At 38.5% G+C, this 25,056-nt stretch overlaps 2 protein-coding genes across 2 annotated transcripts in view; both read right to left on the bottom strand.

The window, feature by feature from the left end:
* Window positions 1–11,379, bottom strand: part of LOC112572595 (transcription cofactor vestigial-like protein 4) — a 40,626-nt gene extending 29,247 nt beyond the window's left edge. Inside the window, exon 1 of the mRNA XM_025252340.1 lies at window positions 10,712–11,379. Within this exon, the coding sequence (XP_025108125.1) occupies window positions 10,712–10,775 (64 nt within the window). The 5' untranslated portion in view covers window positions 10,776–11,379. The remainder of the gene's footprint in view (window positions 1–10,711) is intronic.
* A 145-nt stretch (window positions 11,380–11,524) lies between these two features.
* On the bottom strand, window positions 11,525–25,000 carry LOC112572593. The gene is made up of 6 exons (XM_025252337.1): window positions 24,415–25,000; window positions 21,362–22,587; window positions 20,748–20,953; window positions 19,745–19,912; window positions 19,050–19,158; window positions 11,525–18,784 (listed from the first exon to the last, which is right to left on the bottom strand). Exons 1-6 carry the CDS (start codon window positions 24,992–24,994, stop codon window positions 17,213–17,215), a joined length of 3,861 nt encoding a protein of 1,286 aa, XP_025108122.1. The 5' UTR covers window positions 24,995–25,000; the 3' UTR covers window positions 11,525–17,212.
* Between the last annotated feature and the right edge of the window lie 56 nt (window positions 25,001–25,056).

The raw sequence follows: 25,056 nt of genomic DNA, 5'->3' as shown, positions 1-25,056 counted from the left end.
TTCCTTGAGAAGATACTGCGTAAGAGACAGGAGTTCCACCCTAGGTACAGCAGTGCTAGCAGCTGCTGCAGTTGCACCTGGAGCTGACCTAGCTTCTCGCTGGGTCAAGTGCCCACCACTGTGGCTATCTGTGGCATTAAGGTTCATATCTCACTCTGGTCTAAGACGACCGCGCCCGGGTAGATGCAAATCTTCCCTATCTCCGCAATTCCCTTCCTGACTCCATCACACCGCGGCCCCAATACATTTTTCTTATAATGCTTGCCTGAACGGTCATCGACTGAATGTAACTGTTTGCCAGTGTAACATACTATGTCATCCTGGCATGCTTCAGCAATGTGAACTCATTGGATCAAGTAACAGATCTTATTTTGCGAGGCTGCTTGTAATGTAAAATTTATTTTGAGCCCGATTTGTTATATAACATACCTTATTTTGTGACCTGTTGAATTCGACATAGCAGTAGCAACACGTTTACGCCTGCAAGAACTGGACACACACACACTGGTGTCACTATACGGGAAAATGGGAACTACAAGTATTCATGCAAGTATTCGTTCCAAAATGACACTGGCAGTTTTTCAGCTTTCATCTCTAACCCAGCTTACAGCGAGAAAACTAGCAATGTTCTTTTATGTGGAATGCACCCAATTGGTTTCAATCTGAACAGTAGAAATAGTTCTTTTGGACTGAGGTATGGGAGGTTTGACTTGTTCTTTCTCTCTGTATCTTTCCAGTTTCTTCTCCATCATCTGTTGTCGCGTGCGGACCTGTCGATGAGTGTCCCTCGTGTCGGTGGCAGCCCCTGGACAAACCACTCCCTTGAGACTCAGAGGTCTTCCAGCAGAACAGCGCACGAGGAGCTGTAGACTTCGGGGATGTTGCACCTACGCAGGAAGATGCTCGGTTGGGGTGTGTGTGTTGGGGGGGAAATCCATGCTGACAGTGAACGACGTTAACATTCTTGTCTCAGTTTTTTTTTTTTGGGGGGGGAGGGGGGAGCGACGCTGCCCACTGCCTCCTCCCCCCGTTCCTACGCCACTGGAGAGTGGCAAGAATGAACATGTCTATGACCACTGAGTAGTTTGCCTGGCGGTGGCTTGCTCATAGCGACACGAGCTAAACACCACGGGCCGCACAACTCGACCCCCGCCATTTTGGCCTGTCGCCAAAAGCCGCGGTTGATGAATGAATGCAAGGCCGTGGCTCAGCTTTTAGAACGCCACAATTGGAGGAAAAAATTTTATGCAATTTTTTTTGTTGTTTGTTTGGTAGAAGGGGGCTAGCTTAGGAGGCCAGCAAAAGTTTCTTTTGCATTGGCGCTCCGCCCCGCACGCTGAAGGAAGATGTCGCGACACAAGATAGCATATGGCCACACACACACTTATGTTGTCTGAGCTGCGGACGATGCTGAGCGTACAGTGGCATTCGTGCTGACATTGGTCGCCATGCACCCTACTATGATCATCTGCTCGGAGGAAAAGTGGAGGGGGTCGGACTCACACGACGCCCCGCTGTTCAGACCTACTTACTGCAAGCAGCGGATATCAGCGCCCGTCACTCGCACTAGGGTCTCTAACAAGGTGCACACTGTTACTCCAGGGGAGTATGCAATATAATCAGCTGTAATGAGCGAGGTTAGTGCCCTATATCCCGGGGGTAGGGCTTGGCGGGTAGTACCCCTCCGAAGTGTTGTGAATATTCACAAGTGGTTGCTCATTTACTACACAAAAGCGTTTGTGCATGGGCAGAATAGGTATAGAGGTCTGGAAAGAGACTAGACGCTACACAACAACGACGGCACGGGAAGGACACTGGCAGGGGGATTAGAGAGGTGGGGGTGCGAGACGAGAGGGGCGAGGAGATGGGGTGTAAGAACAAAGCGCCTTTCTTCTTGTCTGGCATTTACTTCACGTCGTAGATCGTCTTGTGTTGTCATCGTTGGCAATTCAAGCGTGATCTACACAAGGCACCCCTGTGTGCCAACGTGTCACTGGTCCCAATAGAGGAAACCAGTGCAGGTCAAGGTTAGCTCAGCACATTCCCCGCTGCTCACGAGGTAGCTCACGCCGTAATGACAATACTCAATCGCTCTCCCGTCACGAGCCTCACACCGCAGTCACAAGAGCTCTGTCGGCGGACCCTTGCTGTTACCAGTGATATGCCATCACTGCTGCCATTAAAAAAAAAAAAAACCGATAACAAAAAAAGACATGCTGTATAATGGTTTTGGATACAATTGCTCTATTGCAGTAACATAAAGTAAATCAAGCCTACACGTAAGAAAGACAAGAGGGGTAAGGTGGTGGTCTTCTTTACAACCTGTGCGTCAAGTAGTCTTGAATAAGAACACCGCACCCCTGCGTATAAAACATGGTCGAAATACAGAACTTTTGTGTGGAGTAAAAAAGCTGTCGAAATACAAAATATTCGCGTGAAACCCACTGCTGTCAAAATATGAGTACTACCATAATTTTCCACGTAAAATAGTTCAGTACAAAAATGCGTTCTTATGTTCTCTAGTAAGAACAACATATCCCAGAAGAATAAATAGCAAGTGTATTGAAATATTTTCAACACTCGAATTTTGCAGAAAGAAAGTCTGAGAACACAGGCGGTCGAAGTAGAGTCGTAATTGAGATGACATTTACGCGTACTATACGTCCGCAAAACATTTCTGGGTGGTATCCATGTGTGAGCTGCCATAATACGGCTATTAATGATGAGACTTTACTGTACTAGGTACCTATGAGCCCCATGTATTGGTTGAGTTTTACGCCAAGCCAGTAACTAAGGTTAAATATCACGGGGGGAAGAGAGAGAGAGAAAGAGAGATACATATATTACATGGTCAAAAACCCCAGATGATACAATAACACCACTAACAATCTCAACCAACAAAAAGGGAAAAAAATATAAAAGTGTAAGCAAAGCGTTAAAAAGGAGTGTTGTGGCCTAAAAGGCCACCATTAAACCAGAGGCTGTAAATAAAACCAAACCCTTAAATCCAATGGTAAAGTCCTTTCAACTTTAAAAGTGGAAAAAAAGCTGCTGGTAGAGTGGAAAGAGCCAGCGTTAAAAAAAAACAACCAAAAACTGCTGGCGGACACTATGGATGCCAGGACAAGTGATTAAAACATGTAAAACTGTGAGGTGTGTGCGACACCAAGGAGAAACTACGGGGGTTCGCCTCGTAAAAGGTGGGAATGGGAAATACAGATGTGTCCCATCCTGTTTATTAAGATCTACCTCCTCCTGCCGCGCGGAACGGAGACGAACCCCAGCACTGATTGTGGACCTTATTATGCAAGCAAGTGCAATATTGAAACCAGAAAGACGCCGAGTGGGATAGTGCAAGACTAGCATTGGTCTACAAATCAAAGGTCCGTAAAACTGGATTTGGAATTAACTTCCTGTTCTTAAAATTTCCCATAAATAAAAAAATCACGTGGCAATCTCTGATAATGCATCCCGACATATTATAACTGTGAGCAAAATAACATTAAAATAAATGTGAAAATAAGTTTTGTAGGTTGGAATATTAATAGCCACACATTAAAAATTGAACAAAGGCTGAGACATGTACACCTACATTACTGTATGTCATAAGCATAGCACGCATAAACTTAAATTCTTGCATGTTATTGTCTTTTTCAATATCAAAACACGTCTGACATACACTCAACATCTACACTAAAGCCTTGTAACTTCATCTCCACAATGTGAGATTTGATTGTCTTTGCGGGGATGTCTAGGCCTCGTTTTCAAAGGCCGGAGGAGCTGCGCATGAATAAGATCCACAGTCCGTAAATCCCTCGTGGGATGATATAGCTCGCGGAGTAACGCAGTCTATGCTAGGCTGCTATGTGTGTGCTTTGGGTTTGCCGTGTCACGTGATGGCTGAGATGTTACAAAGGGCGTTCTTACTGCTTGCTCAATCTTGTCCTTTGTCCCTACGGAATCCGCTGGTCAGCCGCCGACTCAATGTGTCTTACTAGGCTATAAAGCGAGAGTGAGTTGTTGCACCTGTTAATGGCAGGTAGGTCTACATACTGGATGAGCGCACACGGAGCTAGATTTGAGCCGACTTGACACTATGAAATGTTATGCGACATACTAAGCATCTGTAATGCTATGAAAAAGTATGCGACACACTGGCTTGCGGCGTAAAATCCACTAGAATCAGTTCACGAATTTAACTTCTCAAACAGGGTTGGAATACATACTTCTTGAATGAATACTGGCAACGTGCGGAAGATGGACTGACTAAATGAAATGACAGATATCAGTCGTCATCAAAATAACCACAGAAAGTACAAGAAACGACAATATCAGCAATGAACACTAGGTATGGCTGACACGTCCAGAACTGCCCAGCAGAAATGTCACCATACACGCTAGGCACAGCTAACATGTCCGAGACTGGTGCAGAAAATGCAAAGGCAAGTGACTTCTTATACTCTGTGTCTCTGTGTGTGTCCAGGAGCAAGCATAAAATAATAATAAAATAATTAACCAGTTTCGTTAGTTAGACCAAAGGAAACAATCTTGAAACTGCCTTTAAAGCTCTTGTTCCTCATCAAAAACTGTCCTGTTCCCAAAGGAGTCAGTGTTAATTCTTCTCGTGTCCTCTGCAGCTTCACTGATGTGGCTATAGTCCTACTTTGGAGAATGGTGAACATGATCAAGCTGATGGCACAACAGGCATAGGAATAGGTCACGTCGGCAAGCCGTTTATTCGTCACATGCAGCGATAGGAATAGACATAGGAAGAGGCCAAGTCAACAAATAAGCCATGTGTTCAACACACGTGGCAAAAGGCCAAGATCACCGTGAACATCATCACATATACGGCGAAATTACGAGACGATTTATTGTTTTATCATTTTTCAGACCTGACCAAATACATGTAAATACCAGTTTAAAATCGTTCCGCGTATCAAAGAAAACATCTGCCAGGTGTCAGAGGAGAAGGATTTGGGTAAAACAGACGTAGCGATTATCTTATATGTTAGTTGTTTATGTAGTACGTCCACGGGTTTGTACTTCGTCCTGGGACTGGACACCACTGCAACGGTGTGGTGTGCTGCTTTGCGGAACCTGATGCTTCTCTCTCTAGTGTTGCTGTTTTCCTTCTCCACGGAGGATTTTCTATATCCACTCACGTGCCACAAACGGTCACGACGTCATCATTTTTGCCCGTGATCGCCAGCTTTACGTCCCTTTGCTACCCCATTCTCGCCTTCGAAAATCTCTACGACTATTACCAACATTTAACGACTTTGAACTTTTATGGCATAAAACCACTTTAAAGCCTTTGTTCGAGATAAACTTTCACGTTGCTCAACTAAGCGAAAGGTAAATGGTTCCCATAAGGGCAGTTATAACGGTTTCGATGTATTCTAAGGAATGGGCAAGAAAGGCGGAGCCTTCTCTCTCATGTTGTCGCCTTTTACCTTTCTAGATACATCAGTACTCAGTTTGCAGGAAGCATGGAAGTATTAGGCGGGCAGGTCTCAGGTCCGCTTAGTAACGGAAATCTCGTGGTCCAAAGTGGAGCATACTAACCACCGTCTAAGACGATCGTGAAAAACTATCTCAACCATCAGCGACAGGGCTTTAGCAGTTAAAGAAAGACGGTTGCCTCCGAAAGGTCTACTCCCTCCCCTCCCTACACTGAAATGGGCATGTGATCGCTTCGAGGTCACAATAATCACAAAGTTAATGAAGCAATCGTCCTCTAAACAGCCGGTAGTCCCACTGCCCACTGCAGTGTATTGAACTTATTGTGACCTTGAGGAATGACAGTACGACTGCTTGTGCACACAGTCGTCTATGAAATAATTTTGCAATAAAATATTTATTTTGCATGGGAAAAACTCAATTGTCAAATGAACAATTAAAATTATCTTCACATAACCTGGGGAACTGTTAATCAAAACGCGCGCGAGAGAGAAATGGGCAATACTGCAAGTCGCTGACATACTTCTGACGGCACCCTATCAGAGATGTCAACAACTTCCAGTAAGAGAATAACTCAAAAGTAAATAAATCGTTGTGAAATGTCCGCTCAGTTTAGTAAGTATATAATGTTAATTGCTGAAGAGTTTAAAATACGATGTTGCAACGAAAATCGTTTCACTCAACCTATCCAAGGGAATGAATCCCCTTTATCATTTGACTAGACGCAAATGTGTTTGCCTCCCTTGGAGACTTATCCTGCCATCTGCCAGTACTGGCTTCTGGAACACGTTCACGGCTCTATTTAAAAACAAAAACAAACACGATGATATCTTCAAGCCCAGCTACGACATAATGTAGTTAGCATAGGCATGAAAATAGAATATAAGGGCTATGACCACACAATGTTAAAAACAAATGGCCCTTCTTTGTAATCTTTACTAGCAAAACAGGATGACCAGGGTGATTGACAACTGCGTGGAAACCACTGTACAAGACCTACCCAGATAAAGTGGTATACCACTTTAACTTGCGAGCAACATATGAGACTGGAAAAAAAGTGATCTTGTCTTAAATAAGCTTTCTTTGGTGTGACCACAGGAACTAGTGGATAATAAATGCGACTTTACAACCTTTTTCAACCACTATGGCAATTATAGCACAAATTATGGTAGCTCACATGCTAGAACTTTACAGATAAATACATAAAAGATTGGTACAGCTGGTACACTACATTAAGTTGTAGATTGAAATGATCATCCCAGCCAGTGTAGATGATCAAGTATTTGGCATAGGGAATTAATGAGTTGCAGTGACAGTTAATTTTACATACTGATCAAAAATAGAGCATGCAGGATGCTTTCTTAAGGATTTACTGATTTCATAAGACAGCTAAGTCCCTTCCCTTGGTTACTACAATCTTAAAACAGATATCAACAAGGGAGGATAGACTGTTCCTGTTTTCTAGGGAAGTATTGTAGAACCAGGAAATGAAATGATAAAGTGATGAGACTCTCAATGAAGGACTCAGCAAACTGGGTGAAACAACTGGCCAACACAGTTTCAATAGGAGTAATAGGCATTGCTGGTCCCAACTGAGAATCATATTAGTGTTTGCATTCCATTAAAGCTGGCCATTAAAAATAGTACCTAAATATCTACAACAGTTGATTATCTCTAAAGAATCACCATGGTTAATATTGTTGCCTACATTAGGCTTGTGCATCCCTAAGTTATATATCATCTCTGTTGTCTTTGAAACACTTAAGTCAAGAAAATGTTTGTTAGGAAACGCACCGCCATCAGGTTTATATCAAGCAAGAGGAACAGCAAGGCAGTGTCATCAAAAACATCTATAAGCTTCTATTTACTGAACTTTTACCACTTTCAGCATTTAGAAGGAGTAGTAATGACAACAAGCAGAAGCCTTGGAGGGTGGGAGTTGAAGTGAAACAGTGTCTGAGAAATAACTGTTAATGGAATCATTTTACCACCTGTTTATTAACACAAATCCAGAAAGCAGAGAGTCAGTTGATGGGATAGTTGAAATCTCTGAGTATCTGAGACTTCTGTTCTACTTAGACATGAGTCTAGCATCTTACAATCCCATACTAGCTGCAAAACACACATATGTTACATTTATATTCAGAAAAAAGTACTTCATACCTCATAATACCATACACTTGTTTATTCTTTATTAAGAATATGGATGCACGTGCACATACACGGAAGTAAACTCACACAGCTGTCATTTCTGTCTCTGTTCGGGTAGGTAATGCTGATGCTCCTTCTATAACTTCAACACGTAATTTAGGTTACATAATGTCTCCTAGCATGTCTCTTGATAAGCATGTTTCTGACATCTGTTGTGCTGCATGCTATAAGCTCTGGAAGATCAGCTCCATTCGCCATACTCTGTCAATCTCAACCACCAAAATTATCATCTGCTCATTTGTTCTGTCTAAACTAGATTACTGCAACTCTCTTCTTACTGACTGTCCATGGTACCTCATCCACAAGCTCAAGAAAGTACAGAACTCTGCTGCTCATCTCGTTTTCTGGACTTGCAGATCTGAACATGTCACACAACTTTTTCACTCTCTTCATTGGCTACCAGTTAAAACTAGAATAGACTACAAGCTCTCAACTCTGTGCTATGGATTCTTTGAAGGTTCCTTCCCCCACTACTTTACTGAAATCTTGTCTGTCCACATCCCTGCCCAAAACCTTCCCTCTTAATCAGACTCCTGCATTCTATCCCTCCCTCCCACAAAGACAGTCACATAACGTTCTCCCTTTGTGCTGCTAAGTAGTGGAACTCTCTTCCACATCACATTTGATACTTGGACTACAAGGCTACATTCAAACACTCTCTGAAAACATATCTGTTTGAATTACTATTCTTAACTCCCTGGCAATACTGTCTTTCATGCTAACCATTATGTAATGACTCCATCTTACATTGTTTATAGTATCAACATCCCTTCATATCTTTATCCACTGCTTTATGTTCTCCTCTTGTACCTCATCTTTATGTTGTTCATTGTGCCTATACGTACCTCACTTTCCACTGGCTGTTATCTTTCATTTATATTTATTGGTCTGTGCAAAAAGTGCAGGTCGTGAAGCTGCACTTTGTAAGTCCCCATTATTATTTTTATTATTTCTATAATCAACTATACAAATAGGTTCATTTTAAAGTGCCCCAATAAAAGAACTGAATATGTATCATGGAGATAAAAACCCCTCAACTACTTCTGACTCTTGCTGAAAACTGATCAGTCACTGTTCATGTCCCTGTCACTTGTACCATAGTCACTGCTTTGTGCTTTCAGTTATGCATGACTGGCTACATGTTCTTCATTCTGGTTCTGTCCTGCTACCTCTAGATCACTAGATGCTTTACATTCCCTGCATTTGTATCAACAACAAACACTATGTGGCAGTGGTACACATGCCCTCAAAGGAACCCCTGAAATGTGGCCTTAAAGAGAAAGCTGTCAAAACTAGCCTTTAATTGAAAGCTATGCTTGGCAACAGATTTCATTATATATCACTGGCATTCCACCAAGAAATGCTGTCTTTAAGTCTAAACTGTTGAAAAAATACCTCAACCAACATTCAATAAAGCTAGTCAATTTTAAGAGCTTATACACTCATAAAAACATATTCCAAGTTTCACAAAAGCCTATACACTCCTACCTGGATGTCATGCACAAAATTTATATTACTGACTGCTCAGTTGATGAAACTCTTCTCTTCATTACTTTATTAAAAAAATGTAGAAAACAGCATTTAACAGTACATATACCATGTCATTTCCTAATAAATTATTACAAATTATTTTTTAACACATTGTTATTTACTGTGTAGTTTTGACTGCAATTGTAATGACTAAAAGTTGAATGTCAACTCTGGTCACTAACTGGACTCAGCATACTAAAGCCATTACTAAACTTGGGTTTATTCCAATAAAGCATTCTCAACAGTCTGTTATCAATTATGGAATAGTACATGATACTATTGCAATAACAACAAAAAACAAATCCTGCAGCATTTAAAGTTGATCTCTAGTTGTTACACAAATAGTTTAAACTATTTCCATTGCATCAAACATAATAATGATAACACATTTTCCCCCCAAAATTATAATTTTTGTATTTAATGTTTGGGTTTTACAAATATTTTAATAACATCTAAATGTATTATTGCAGCCCTATGCTCCTCGAGGAGTAACAACAAATAAACTAAAAATATTCACTAAAGAACATCTTGTTTCTTTAAAAGATTTAGATAAAAACTCTACTGTATAACCTATTAAAAGCAAGTTTAAGAATATCTCTGCTGCTTAAGTCAAAATATTAAAGTTTAAATCATTGGCAAAATTTATCAGAACGCTACTACTTGACTGGAGTAGTTACAACTGTAAGACAGAATAAGATAAAATAAAACAGATAACAAAAAAGGATTGGGAAACATAAAGAGGAAAGGGTCAGAAGAGGCAGCATAATGAAAAATATCCTAACCGAATAATTTGTATTGCTTGCTATTCCAAATACATGTAATGCAAAATTCTTCTGTTCCTTGTGACTAATCACAGAAACAATGCAGTTTTAAATGATATGGAATGCTGTATAATGAAGTCTTCACTAAGCCACTTTCTCTTTAAAAAAAAAATCACCATTTTTAGCTTCCATTGGATTGCCCTCTGCTGGCAATCTTGGCAACTAACAACCACCAGCCTCAAATTCCAAGAATACTTATCATAGTGTACTGTACAAGCCAGCTAACTGGCTAGATCTTACTGCTGAAAGCGATTGACCCATAATATATTTATTTGTTTTTTTCTTTCTGTCATATTTATATTAAACTTAGACTTTCATTTTTTCTATGTCCTAAGATCACCAAGAACTTTGCATGATATCCTTTGTTTGCCGAAATTAGGTTATGGGCGGAGCCGATTGGACCCATAGGACAAATACAAACCCCACTCCACGCATCAAATTTGAACACATCTGACTGAAACCATCTAAGCCTATACAAAGTCCCTCGACTGTGGGTTTTGGTTACGATCCTGTGTGGAAAATTTACCAATAGGTCCAAAGCAACATCGTCGTTTTGAACAAATTCCTGGCATGCCAGAAACCGACAAGCGCACAATGGACGTCACACACTCCGCGTGGTGCCAAACTCACACACCGCATGTTGATCGGTCAGCACGAAAACACACGTCATGATTACTTGTACTTACCTTCTCTCTGTGTCGTCTCCACCATAGACGCTGCTCTTGACAGAACGTCAAGTGGAGTCTCCATTGTGAGCAACCGTTTGCAGGCGGCCGCGGAACCTAATTGCTTCAGATGTCGTCTGCCTCTTTTCGTCCGCAGAACCAACCGCTGCCCTCTGTAGTACCGCGCGAAAACTTAAAATTGGAACATATCTGAGCCAGAAGAGATGAGGAACACAGGTACAAAATTTGACAGCTATCAGTAACAGGTTTTAACGCTCGGTCCGTATCAATGTTGTGCCTCGGCACGCGGACGCGGAGAGAATGTGGAGAAATTGGTGCAACAACATCAGCTCGGAATGACAGGAATTTCGCATGTGAGTCACATGACTCGGAGCCGGTCATGTGACCGCCATACTTGCAACTAAGGTGATCACATGCACTTGCTGTGAATGGGAAAGCTTGAGACGTTGAAAGCGTTGTCGGCCTGTAGCCTAAGCATGCGTGGGAATGCACCATATTGTGCCCCCCGCAGACCTTGTACACGAGCTATTTGTCACTGGCGGGTATTCTTACCTACTCACTACGTCAGTCCCACATACCACGAAGGTTTGAAATGCCTTTATTTTCTTTTCTTCATAACGAGAGAGTGTGTCTGCGCTCGCTTGTACACATGCGTGCAAAGGAGTGCGGAGGGGAAGCTGTGTGTACTTGCGCTGTTTCATAATTTTGGAATCTATACTTTTTACGAGTTTGGCGTTTCGTGCTGACTATATTGCGCTGCTTGTCACAAACAAGGAACAAAGTGCAGCAGGATAAAATTGAGCAAGATTCTTGTTTTGTCTTAAAGATTTTATTTTACTTCAGAAAAATTACAAAGAGCAAAAACTCTCAATTTTATACACAAAGAATAATGGAAATAGAACTCTGGATCCAAATAAATCATTCTGACACTTGAGAACTGTGCTAAACAATTTTTTATGGTTCAGATACTTTAGAACCATGTTAATTAGTTTATGAAGTTAACAGCTTGAACAATGCAAAACTACTTGCAATTTAAAAGTATTATATCTTGCATGGCAGGGCCATCCGAAATGGTAAGGAATAAAAGCAAACACTTCAGAATAGTTTTATAATTTTACTTCTGACACAATAGTTTAAATGTTTAGAAGAATCAGCTCTGACACTTCAAAACTTCTATTAATGTTATTGGCAATTCTTATTCCGTCAGATTGCCAGAAAAACACAAATGGGCAATCAAAGATGAACAAAGGAATCCCAGAGAGGTGCTGCCTATAATGCAAATTTAGTCACAGCATAAAACAAGTAAAATTTTCTAATGTGCATAACTTATGCAAAATGTGAAATAAAAGAACAAGTAATCAAAAAGACCAAGCCCAAAATAAAATAAGCATTACTTTCATTATTGGATTTTATAAACTATACAGATAAATACGCAAGATGAAAAGATCAAACTTAAAATGGCTAGAACTCAGCACATTGCACCTGGGGTAATTACTAAGTAACATGGTGCAGCTGTTAAAGTGGGCAGTGGGCTTTTGTCTACTACTGTGGACACCGGTTTACAGTGCCAAATCTGTCACTGTTAGGTAAAAGTAGTCCCCACTAAATTATAGATACCAGCTACAAAAAACTGTGAATATAGGCAATATATCTTAAAAGCTTTTCAATTTTCTCAAAGATATTTTCAAGATGACACACAACCTTAGGGGCATAGTTTCTATCAATAAACACACAAGGCTTCCCTAGTTGTATAAGCTTCAAAAAAGGGACCTAATCTGTAAGCAGAACAAGAGTTAGTTTTTCTATTCCCAGAGGCACAGCCTATATGAAAATTTGTATCCTTTTTAGTGTCACACAACTGATAGCAAAATAAATTTTTACTATACATTATAAATAAATTGTAGATGTAAATTGGATAATAAAATTATCTAATATCTGCATAAGTACACAACTTTAAACACATGATAGTTTGCTGAATATGCACCCCATTATCTACCTAGCCACATGCCCAAGAGCACAAATGCAGACACACAAATGTGCAAGTGTAAAAAAACCCAATTGTTCTAGGAAATAACTCCACCAGTCCCAAATAATTTGCATTTTTGAGAATGAATCATCATATGTCCTTCAGATATATCTCGGAAAACAGAGTTTAATTTTGTTTACTTTAATTAAAATTATATTAAAAGACTGTCTCCATTTGAGCTGGCAAGCCAAGAATCCAAAAGACCATAAAAATCCTGCATTAAAAAACTGCCATGACTTAGCAACTCTTGCTCCGACATGCAAATAAAGAAATAAAAAGTGGGGTAGTAAAAGATAACTCTTGGTTTTAAGGTCTATCATGAACAAAAGAAGAAATATACAATCTGTAAATGAAATTCCAGGTTCATGTAGCTATAAACAAGTACTCTCTCCTTCAATTTTCTTGCATATAGCCATTCATATATTCATTCATATAGCCATATGCATAATAGTCTTTTAACACATACAAGGCAAAGCAGTATCCAAGTGGCAGACAATTTACATGTAGTCTTCATAAATATGGTATCAAACCTAAAACAAACCTAAATTTTAGAAAAAAAACCTACAGTCAAAATTTAAAAAAATAATTTAGCTGTGTTGAAACCTTTAACAGACCATGGTTTATGGTGTCATCTTTCTGATTAGGAATATATATATAGAGAGGGGAAAAAATACAAACACAACAAATACAAATATATAAGCAGCCTACATGATTTCTTATTTAAGGTTGGAAAGTAGGGTTCAAAGAATTTCTAGTCACAGTAAATTAGCTGTGATGATTGCAACAAAAAATACACTACTTTTACCAGCCTGAAATTAAGCTATTTTTTGGAAAAAATGTTTATTGTGAATTACATTATTGCCAGAATTACCAGAATTGCCCTCTGGGACAAATAAAGTCTTATCTTATTAATTGGCTGTAGCATGTGTTGTTGTAAATTTACTCTAAATTTGTTCATTTACCTACCCCCTCCAGAACATTATTCAAATATTTTACATCTGTGTTGTTATTATAATAAAAAAATTGTTCTCTTCTGTTTTGAGGGTGAAGGAAGGTTTACTGAATGAGTGAAAAGCATGGTTTCAGCACAAATATTAGCTGGGTTTTAAATATCAGAAATAAAATGCTAACAGTGCCCATGATACTTTTTTCTGTGTTGCATAATAGTTGTTTAAAAAAAAAATCATGCACTTTTTACTCTTTATACTTAAACACTATGCTGCAAACTTTGGGTCCTTTCAAGTAATTTTCACTAATCAACAAGGAAACTAAAAAGAAGTGTACAAAAAGCCAGCTGTAACAATGCCAATACAGTGCCTACTATCACAGAACATTTCAACCCTTCTTTTTTCAAGCATACCCTAAACTACTAGTCAAATTATTTATTTGGATGATAATCTTCACAGTAAGTGGCTAATTTGATTTTAATAATTTTTTTATTATTTCTGTAGCATTTAACTGAAAATAGCAGAAACGAAGAAAGTTCTACCTATGTATTATAGCTTGTCTAGAACAGCTCTGACAAAATGCTTCATTGTTTGACCAACTGAGATAAAAAATAATTCAGTGAAAGCATATGGTTTTTAAGAGGATTTGCACCATCCTGCTCAACTTCATTAGTGAATATTTGATATGCTTGATGTATGAAAACCTTTTCATGAAAATGTCCACATTATAAAGACTATTTCAGACAAGTTTCAAACACAACTAGGTTAACATTATCAGTCCATCGTTGTCATAAAATGCAATCTGTAAATTAAAAAAATAGGCAAATGACATTAAGATCCCTTGGATCATAACAGCTGCTAGATGGTCTGTCAAAACAATATGATTTAAAGTGTCAGAAAACAGAGTAGGTGTAGTAATTACCCAAAAAAGGAAACTTTCATCAGTGTGAATCAAAATAAATAATTACAAGTTGTTTCTAAACCTGCCAAACTACACTGCTTAATCCTGAAGCATACATATTTATAGTATATTTACAAGGAACAATTAGGACTGGTATCTTTTGTACATAAGCATCGTGAGTAAGAACAAATCAACAAACAGTTACAAAACTAAAACAAAATTATCAATGAACTAAACCCTAATCTTTATCATTTCCACTGTATCCTGCATAGAACAGTATGGCTAAATTGCTCATCTACAGAAAACTAGTTTTCCACCAATACAATGTGAGAACCAAAAAGGTTGTCATGCAATGCTTTTGACGTTACCAACTCATGTCATTGAGTGATCATATAAATGTGATTTACCAAGTGGATGAAAAGACATTGAAAGTATGTGAATGACACTAAAGGAAGAAATATAAATGGTAAAAATACAAAGGTATACCCACTGTCCTAAAATATACGATACTGCTTTCTTTTTTTTGATGTAATCTATAGCTACTGTCATTTAAGCAAGAAATTTACTGGAAATCTAGCATTGATCAGTGAACACAAAGAGGATAAAGACAACCAATAAAAGTTAAAGAACAAGACCAACAGTTCAAATAAAAGAAAACCTCAGAAAAAATTCCAAGTTAACAGATGTTAAAAAAGTTTTTTGGGGGGGGGGGATAAAGGAGGGAAACAGTCATCTACATAAGAAAACTAGCCAACTCCATCTATAAAGAAGTCATTGAGTATAAGGGTAAAACACAAGCTTCCCACACAACTTGCATTAATATGCATAGATCTGTGCACATGGCATCGAAGCCACATCATCTTGAAAGAATCACATGGTAGTCCTGAAGGGGTAGTAAGTATGCTATGACAGAATGTAATCCGAGTGGCTTCTACAGGTGGCAAAATCCAAGTCTGTATGGATTAGCACTATTCAGCTACAGGATAAGATCTGTTTGTTTTCTCTGTATACCACTTTTAACTTCTTGTCTGAATACTATAACAAAGGAAACATTTATGTATATACATAAGCTATCACGCGTCAGCTGCCACATCTTTTTCTTCTTCTGACATTGGTATGTCATTCAAAATGTTTTACATTTGGTGAACAGCTGCACAAAGCTGGGGCAACCTTTATGCAAAATAAATAATTACAACTTTGGGATTTTTTAAGGAGTTATTTTTGTTAATTGGGGACTGATAAACAACATGGCACCAGTGAAAACAGTTAACCATAAAAAAAAACCACCGCTGTGAAAATACAGTGACAATTTTCCCAGTTTGAATATACCTCCAGCAGGATCTGCAGCATGTCAATGCTGTGCAGCTCTAATTCAAAGCATCAAGCTGCTTGCTCTACAAACACATTTTGTGAAGCCACATCTACATAGCATGATTTGTCTCAATGTTTTTATATATTTGGTCTGTAGATAATGATGTAGTTTCTCAGAAAGGCATGTAATTTTCAGTTATTTTAATCAATTAAGCCATGCTGCACACAACGCTGTTGTGAGCTGAGATGCAGTTCTTCAGAAAACATTGTTGCTGTCCAAAGCTGAGATGCAATTCTCTAGCACACACGGTTACTTTCAGGATCAGAGATGCACATCTCTCGCACGCTACGTTGCTGTCCAGACAACTGAGAAATACTTTTCTAACATAAAATGTCGTTGATGCAATTTTCTATTGCAACAAAAAGATGCTTTACATCTGTTTAACACATTTTATACCAAAATCAATCTGTCAAGAATCAAATTACTTTATTTTAAAGATCACATTATGCAGACATTACTTTGTTCAGCCAAAAAAGAAATTCTTCTTTCCTCCAGGACACATAAAAGCACACACACTGAGATCAGCTGCACATCTGAAACCATTTAAAATCAGTTTTTCTCCTGCAATATGACAAAAGATCCAGCATCACAAGCTATAGGCCCCTTTTTGTATGCAATTAGCAGTGGACTGCATACTATAGTTAAGAAACAAACTATTTTTTGTGGCAATGTTACACCTTAAATGTGAATCAATGTCATATTTCTGAAGCATCAGTGACAAGAAACTGGGGGGAGGAATTACATAAACAACTGTTAAAATTACTTATTTAAATTGAAGTAATGCACTCCTTGTCTTTTTAAACATCATGTAACATATTCCAATAACATATTATACACTTTCAAACACCATAATATTTTCCCTCAACAAAAATTGAATATCTCTAGCCAAGTAACTGACAGACAAATCTGTCAGAAAAATCAAATTTTCTTTATAGACAAAATTAGGATTTCTCCAGCCACCTCAAACTTGTTTCTGACAAGAACCACTTACAACATGAAGATAAATCAGTTGCAGAGACAATATGTAAACTGCTCCTCCGAACATCCAACTTTTAGTAATCTGAGCTTTATTGCCTCCTTTAAATTATAGGGCAGCAACACCATACACAGATCTCTAGCAGCTAGTTACACAAAATAACCCACTTGTTGATACAGCTTATCTGCATTTTCTTGGCTGCCTTTTTTTTTTTTTTCAGGCAAACATTGTATAGAAACAAAGAATTAAAAACAGTTCAATATTAAAGAGAGCTAGTCTCTACACGTCTGCAGACCTTTCATGCATTAAAGCATCTGGCATAAAAGACGCCTTGTTTGTCTTATCTTCTGGCTCGTCATCACTGATATCAGACACTTCCATCTGATCCACCTCACCAGAATTTAAACTAACATAAATCGTCTCTTCATTTCTTTGCTGTGCTGTTCTTTTGCATTCGGACATCACATCAGCTGCTCTATGGTCCTCTGCATCCATGACTGGGGAACATGAGGAACACTGGATGATGTCCTCTACTTCCTTGATGCATGCATTGTCTATGTCTTGTTTTGAACTACTATTATTCCCTGTGTCTGGAAGCTTATCACTGTTTTTACACGTGTCTTCTTTACAAATGTGTGAAGGCTGGTTATTACCTCCAGAAGATATATCTGCAAAGTAATAGTCACCTGCTACATTTGGGTTGTCTGAAGACTTAGAGGTTGTACCTTGAGCTTTGTGTGACTTGTCAATAACACAAGACCGTCCAAGCCCTACACTGTTCATATCTAGAGTCTCTCTCTTTTGTGGGATCTCTATCAAGGCGGTATCACAATTTGTAGGACTGGTGGCAGTATGCTGCACTGTCAAGAGCAATGGTGCTGTTGTTATCATCTTCTGTGACTCCTGATCAACAAAAGACTCATGTATTGAATCTTCCAAGAACTGCTCTTTTACCCTGCTGGAGATGACACCACCATGATGAACTGCAGCAGAAAATTTATGACATGATGCAGAATGCTCTGTTTTAGATGGAGTTCTTTTTTGAGATTCATACTGCAAAGTACTCTTGATTGATCTGTCATTGCTGGAGCCCTTGTGTGAAGAGTGACCTGAGGATGATTTACTGAAACCAGTGTGACTAGAAGACGTTTTGCTTGATGAAGTATGACTGGAACCAGATTTGGAGTGTGAACTTTCGCTGGAACTGAAAAGATGTTTGCTAGACTTCAAATGACTATGAGATGACTTGTCAGAGGTGTGGTGATATGATGCAGGTTTGCTGTGACCACTGTGACTGGAGGATTTGTTTGAATGGCTGGATATGGACTTGCTACATAAGCCTTGCTCAGAGCTGGAGCTGCTTGTTTTATGTGTTGACACTTTGCTGGACTGACCTGAAGAGGATTTATGTGAGCCACTTGATGTTTTGTCTGACTTGCTCTGATCAGCAGGGCTCTTGTGAGAGCTGTGTCCTGAAGTAAGTTTGGGAAGCATCCCACGGTGTTTGTCTTTGCTGTGAGAACTATGGCTATGTATCTTGACAAGTGCACCATGCACAAGTGACTGCTGAGAACTACTGACACTTTTATCTTTAGGTGATGTGCAACTTGAAGTCTCTTTTTTGTCTTCCTCGGAATTCTGCACATCTCCAGTAACTTCAATACTATCCTGATAATAGATCTTAAGGCGTACATGCCAGGCTATGCTAGTGACAGCTGACACAGTTTTGAACTGGTGAATGACATTGCGAGGAATAAAGTAGATGTCATCATGATGCAGCTGGATTCGTGCATAACGCACACCTTCTCTGTGAAGCTGATTCAGTTTAGCATCATCCACCCATGTCACACACTGTCAACAAACATAAATTATATTCAGTTAATATTCATGCTATGAAATGCAACAATAACAAGATAACACTCTAAAGATTTTATAGACTATTGTCAAGTAATAATACACACAAACTGAGGACACAAAGTTTTAGATGAATATGGTTCAAGGCTCATCCCCCCAAAACACCACATTTTCAGCAACAAAGAAAAGGAAAACTTCCCCATCATATAAGTAAAAAATAGGATGAACATCATATCATAGGAAAGTGTGCAATGATGCTCACCTGAGACACTGGGGGTTCATGCAAATCTAGCTGAAGTTTGTCTACTAAAGTGCTGAAATCTCCAGAGTGAAAACAGATCACGTCTTTCACAATCCGTTTCACATCCTCTCTGAAACACCACAATATCAATAAATAAACCACCTTCATCCCACCTTTCCTGGTGGAAAAGGTGTTGTATAAACAAATATTACTAATGTTTTTATATTCCACCATTTATTTATAGTGCAATTTTTTTTAATTTGATGATCGGTGAACTGTCTTTAAAATAAAAGTGTTTCATCGGTGGATTATGAGAATATCGCTATTGCATGATAACATAAATTAAGAGAAGAAATCACAGTACCCTTCAAGGAATAGTTTGCAATAAATTTTCTTTCACTAACAGCTAATTACATCAAATCAAATATTTTTTCTATTTGAAAGTTGTATAAAATTATTCTGCTGAAGATGCAACTTTTCAGAACACATTTTATGCTTTTGCAAGCCTTGTTTTCTTAAACTTTGTGATTTCAGATTTTGGATGCTCTTTCACTAAAGTGCATGGTCTAATATAAGTTTGATTCTGCACTTTATAAAATACTGTTATTACGAAAAACAACTGTCACTTTCCTACTTTCATATACAGGTATAGATTGTACAATGCTAACATAAAAATCAACATATGAACTGGATAAGATTGAAACTAATCATCTTACTCATCTGGTCCAAGAACAGCTTTAAGAACACCAACAGCTGCAGTGGTTAGGCGGTCAAAACCCTGCCCCACATGGTCTGCATGACATCGAGTTCTGTCTTCGACCATGACCTCTCGAGGCTCAGAGGCTCGAGGCAAGTACTGCAGGTTGCGCAGCTCATTAACACCTCTGGGTCAAAGGAAACCAGAACAAAAAAATTATTAAAAACAGCTCACTACACCATTTCCCATTTGTATTTTAAACTTTAAAACAACACTGACAGTGTTACAGTTGAAAACAAAGAGAGACTTCAGGGGTATGTAGCTGAGTGCAGATGCTTCACTATTCAACACAAATTAGCAAATACTGAAGTGCTGACTGTGTCATACCTAGCAGCAAGAGCTATTCATAAATAACTAATCCTACTGCTTTAAGTGCCATACATTGCATGCAAAAGGCCATTACCATTTGTAAGAGTTTATAGGGTAGTCTGCAGAATGTCTCTTTGAAAAACCCTAAAGATTTAACAAGAAGGAAAGCAGTACACATCCACTGATGTAATACTTTCAAGACATTAAACTTGTCAGTATACTTTATGTGTCATAGATCTATTTGCTTCCACATATCATTTCTAGTCAGTTTTACGACTTGCCAAAATGCTGCTTTAATCTTCTGTAGAAAATGATATCACAGAAGACAGGTTTCTTTTTCTTTCTTGGAAGAGTACCAAATCAGTTATACTGATGATGACATCAGTCAAAAAAGAGTTACAGTTCTATAGCTTGTATTTCAAAGCTACAAAATCATTATTAATCTGTAGTAAAAGCAAATAAATACTCCATAACATTTCTTGTCCACAGATCAAATCATATGTAGACTGATAGGATCTACATGAAGCACAGAGCACAATGTGTGACCTCACTGGTGAACTGCACAAAGAAGGGAGGGGAAGGGAAGGGGGACATACATCTTAATTAAATAAATGTCTACAGGTAACTGGTAAAAACTTTAAAAATATCTGTACCTTTTCCTCTTTAATGGAGAACCCTTTGACATATCTGCTGTTGGTACCATTTGCTCACCAGGTCTGGCCCACATTATAGGACCATCATTACTTTCGCACCGACTTTCCATCTTAGAAAGCATAGACAATGAACCCCATGGCATTGATGCCTTAAGAAAAGGATCAGACTCCAGGATATCCAAGAATTCTGGGAAAAAATCACCAACCTGAAACCAACAAGAAGCCAATATGTTAAAGGTGACTATCACATTAAAAAATATATTTAAAAATATGTCAGAGTAATAGCTATCAAATCACTGACATGCTCACAGTCCAGCTTCTTTACCACACTAAAGGGAAGAAATATATGCATGCAAGAATGATTTACATGGCCCGTTCTAGCAGCTAAAATCTCTCTTTTGTGATGTTACCTTAAAAACTGGTCTCCATGAAGGCAATGGAGCAACAGCATCTCTGACAGAAATGCTTGATAAAAATTATTTATTTTCTGTGCGATGCTTAGGCCACCTCAACATTTATATAGATGGTGTAAAAATGTCAATCAAGTTTTAAACAAACAAAAAAGGGATGAAATAGATGCAATGTATAAATAAACAGCATAAAAAAAACTTTACCTCTTCATGAACAGTTCCCACCAAACTTATCTGGAACAATGGACCATACCGAAAGGTTCCATTCTGATAGGTACGGTGAACAGCCTCACGGTAACCTTCCATAGTTGTGGTTTCAATATCAGACTTGCCTAGTGTGCCTGCTTTCACTGTCAATGTTGCATGCTTTTCACCAAAGTAATCAAGAAAATCTGGCATATCACATGCAGCATCATGAACAATGCCCATGACACAGTGCGACACACCCACTGGAGATTCCCCATAAATTAACTCAAGAAACTGGTCTGCAAATTCTTCCCGTTCAGTTTTTGTCAAATTCATCAGTTCATAATGGTAAGCATGTGCTACAAGGGCTCCACCATTAGGATACTTCTCCAGATAAACATATTTGCGATACCGCGAGTGTGCCAGACGTACACATGGTGGTAGGGGTACACTGCTAAAATGTCTATGGATAGTGACAGTCTTAGAGCCATGTGATTCCTGAACTGGTGCATATGAAACTGAAGAGCTATATCTGTCTTTGGTAATGCTGCCTGAAGTCTGTGTAGCTCTGTTTGAGAAACTCTTATGCAAACTTGATGAAGCACCATTTGAAGAATGCTTGTAATGATCTGGTAGAGTTTTGATCTTAAAGAGTTTCTTTTGATCTGATTGTGCAGTGGATGATAATGAAACAATCTTTTGTTCTTGAGGGGTAGATGAAAGTTGAAGTAAGACTTTGCTTTCTGAGGAATCAGACCCTGGAATCACACGTGAGGAAGGCATAGAACCGAGAGAAGGACCTGACACTTGTACACCTTTATTTTCTGTCCTTCTTCGCCGATTTACTTGAATGCCACAGTGACTGACAATTTTCTTTTTACTAAATGCAGACTTGATAGGATCCCGTATCACAATCTTTGTTGGCGACAAGACCAGTAATTCACGTGGTGGGTCACCATTATGAGGTGAAGGCTGTGCATCACTCTCCACATTCTTCACAACTAGCCCTTCCACGGGGTCTGTAGCTGCATGCTGACGGTGTTCTCCACTGTTCTTGTGGTGATGGTGGTGGTGATGGTGATGACGCCTGTGGTGGTGAGAATGACCACTAGATGACTCAGACAACACTGAAGCTGAGATCTTGGGTGTAAGATCCCTCCTGCTGTCTTCCTCGTTTGTAGACTGAGCATGGTTCACCACACTTTGTTCAATGCTGTCCTTTTCTATTGAGATATGAGTGTCAGCTGTAGGCAAATAAATGTCATTTTAATGACTGAAAGTAGCATCAACAATCACGTGCAGATTTACTGCCAATGTGATGTGTTTTGAATTTCCAAACAAAAGTAAAAACAATGACATATCTCAACCAGTTTTTAAATTTCTAATTGGTCTGCAACTTTTAATTATAAGTAAAGCAGGAAACAAGTAAAAGCAAAATAAGACTGGATAGGCAAAAACAAAATAACAACAATAAAATCACCCTACTTCCTGCTTATAAAAAAGTGATGTGAACTCAAAGAGGAAACTTTACACCAAAATATTAATTCAAAGGAGTAGAAAACAACTGTTTAATATGGGTTAGAATGTTAGCACATGAAACAACTTCAGATGTTTGTACTTTTACAGATGTATACATCAAACCACAGGATGTTATCACCTGGGTTCCTAGATGATGAAAATGAGCAAAGTATTAAACAATAGGCAGCTAACTGTATTTCTTTGAAGCAATGTTTTTGCACAGGAAATATCTCAGCCATCACTTGTACAGACATATGTTATTCTGCGAATCCATTACAGTTGTAATTCTTACAAGACGCAAAGAAGGACTCCAACAGTACTAGCTTTGAGCTAGGCTTTGACAGTGGAGTAAAGGACTCTAATTCACTTAATTATTATTATTATTTATATTTTACTAATATTAGTATAATAAACTAACACCATCTATTTTGTTAGTACAACACTTACCACTCTACATAATAGCAATTAACATATAACCATTATCAATAACTGAAAATATGCAATGGAAAAAAGTTTAGTTTATTCCTTGTTACTCTTCGAAGAGCACTGCGGCCCGCAATGGGGGAAAAAAATTAATAAAGCCAAAATTCTTACAAGACACAGAGAAGGACTCTAACAGTACTACTGGCATTCCATGACAATTTTTCTTGTATTTTGATCCTGAGACCATTCTAGCATACTTGCAATGCAGCATTAACTCTTATTAGCAGGTCAAGGCCAGCTGCTTAAAATAGCAAGGTGCTTGAGGTCCTGACTGTAGTTGCATATTTGGTTTGAACTTCATCCAAAACAGCAGGCCGTATAGCAATTTTTTTCTTATTATTTTCGCTTTTTTCAAGTTCTCTGTATTGTTATTTACTGTCTAAAAGCCACCTAATTTTCAGTAAAAATGTGAGCTAGCTTACCTAAAACTTCAAAAAGGGATATACGTTATTACAATTCTAATTTTCTGCACAAATTTAAAGCGCAGTTTTTCAGTATTAAAAAGGTGTTTTCATGTGTGATTTGATCAAACTGATTATACCTGAAACAATTATACTGGACAACAAAACACAGCGGATTACCGTGAGCTCAATTGGTTTTCTGTGCATTAAAAATGACACTAAAAGTGAGTTTTTGAGAAAGATTTGTAGCAATATATGTAGTCACAATATCTAGCTTTATGATATTTACAAGAATCTTGGTTTGCTGCATTTTATTGTCCTGACTTAGTTTGATTTTATATTAATAATTATAGGTTATATAAAGTAATGCAGAATACTGTGTAGTCATGTTTTCACACCTATAAATTTAATACTACAATAATACCACTGATACTATTACAATTACAAATCACAGCTGCAAGTCAAATGACAATCAAAGAAGAAGTGATGGCTAGAAATGAATATTTGGTAGTATAACTGAGCGGTAATGGCTGCATCTATGCTGATGGCATTTAGCATAGGGCCTCAATGGCAAAAAAAAAAAAAAAAAAAAAAAATTAATGAGTACAATAAGCCAAAAACGGAAAATTAACTGACTCATTGAAAAACTGGGGTTGCCAAATGTGTTACCTGGTTTGTCGTTTAAAGTTTTCACCCCCGAAAATTGAACAGGTGACTTTGCTCTTGGCGAAGAGCTGTTACTCCTTGGTTTTGTAGACGAGGCCGATGAATCGCCATCATTTGAAAGGGCGAATCTACTGTCCTTGCTTTTTTCGTAGTCGTCAACATAACCCGAGCTAGAAAGACGCCTGTAGTCATGATGAATCCGTCGTCTTTTACTTGATTCAGGACTCGGACATGCATCACTACTATTTCCATTGTGAATCGTTGGGGATGGCACTTGTAGTCTCAGTCTTTTGGCTTCAGGCGGTGACATCTCATTTCTAATGTTTATCGCGTCGTCAATACACATTTCTGGCTTATCCATATCCATAGCGTCCTGTAAGTGCAACGGAAACTGCAAACCTGGTAAGTTACGACGTTCCGTCCTGAATTCAGCAGCTGTTTTTGATATTTCAATCGATTCAGCTACTGTACTTATACTTTCGTCTCTATTATGGGTAGCATACGAAGTCTGCTTTTGCAGAATGTCAAAGATGTTATCCTTAGTTTGGTCACTTCGTGAATGTCCTGCTTCTTCGTCAGCCATTTTGATTTCTTCTTCTCATGCTTAATAACAAAACGCCCAAGCCAGAAAATAAAAGAGCATTT

The sequence above is a fragment of the Pomacea canaliculata genome, linkage group LG9 (genome assembly GCF_003073045.1).
Source record: "Pomacea canaliculata isolate SZHN2017 linkage group LG9, ASM307304v1, whole genome shotgun sequence".
Taxonomy (NCBI): Eukaryota; Metazoa; Mollusca; class Gastropoda; order Architaenioglossa; family Ampullariidae; genus Pomacea; species Pomacea canaliculata.
Note: the sequence above shows the minus strand (reverse complement) of the source record. Positions and strands in the feature narration are given on the sequence as shown.

Excerpts from the sequence above, each read along its gene's own strand:
- LOC112572593 (XM_025252337.1), bottom strand. The coding sequence starts at position 24,994 with ATGGCTGACGAAGAAGCAGGACATTCACGAAGTGACCAAACTAAGGAT. Across the intron at positions 22,588-24,414 it reads AACTTTAAACGACAAACCAG|CTGACACTCATATCTCAATA; the intron begins GTAACACATTTG and ends ATTTGCCTACAG. Across the intron at positions 19,159-19,744 it reads GCTGTTCTTGGACCAGATGA|AGAGGATGTGAAACGGATTG; the intron begins GTAAGATGATTA and ends GTGGTGTTTCAG.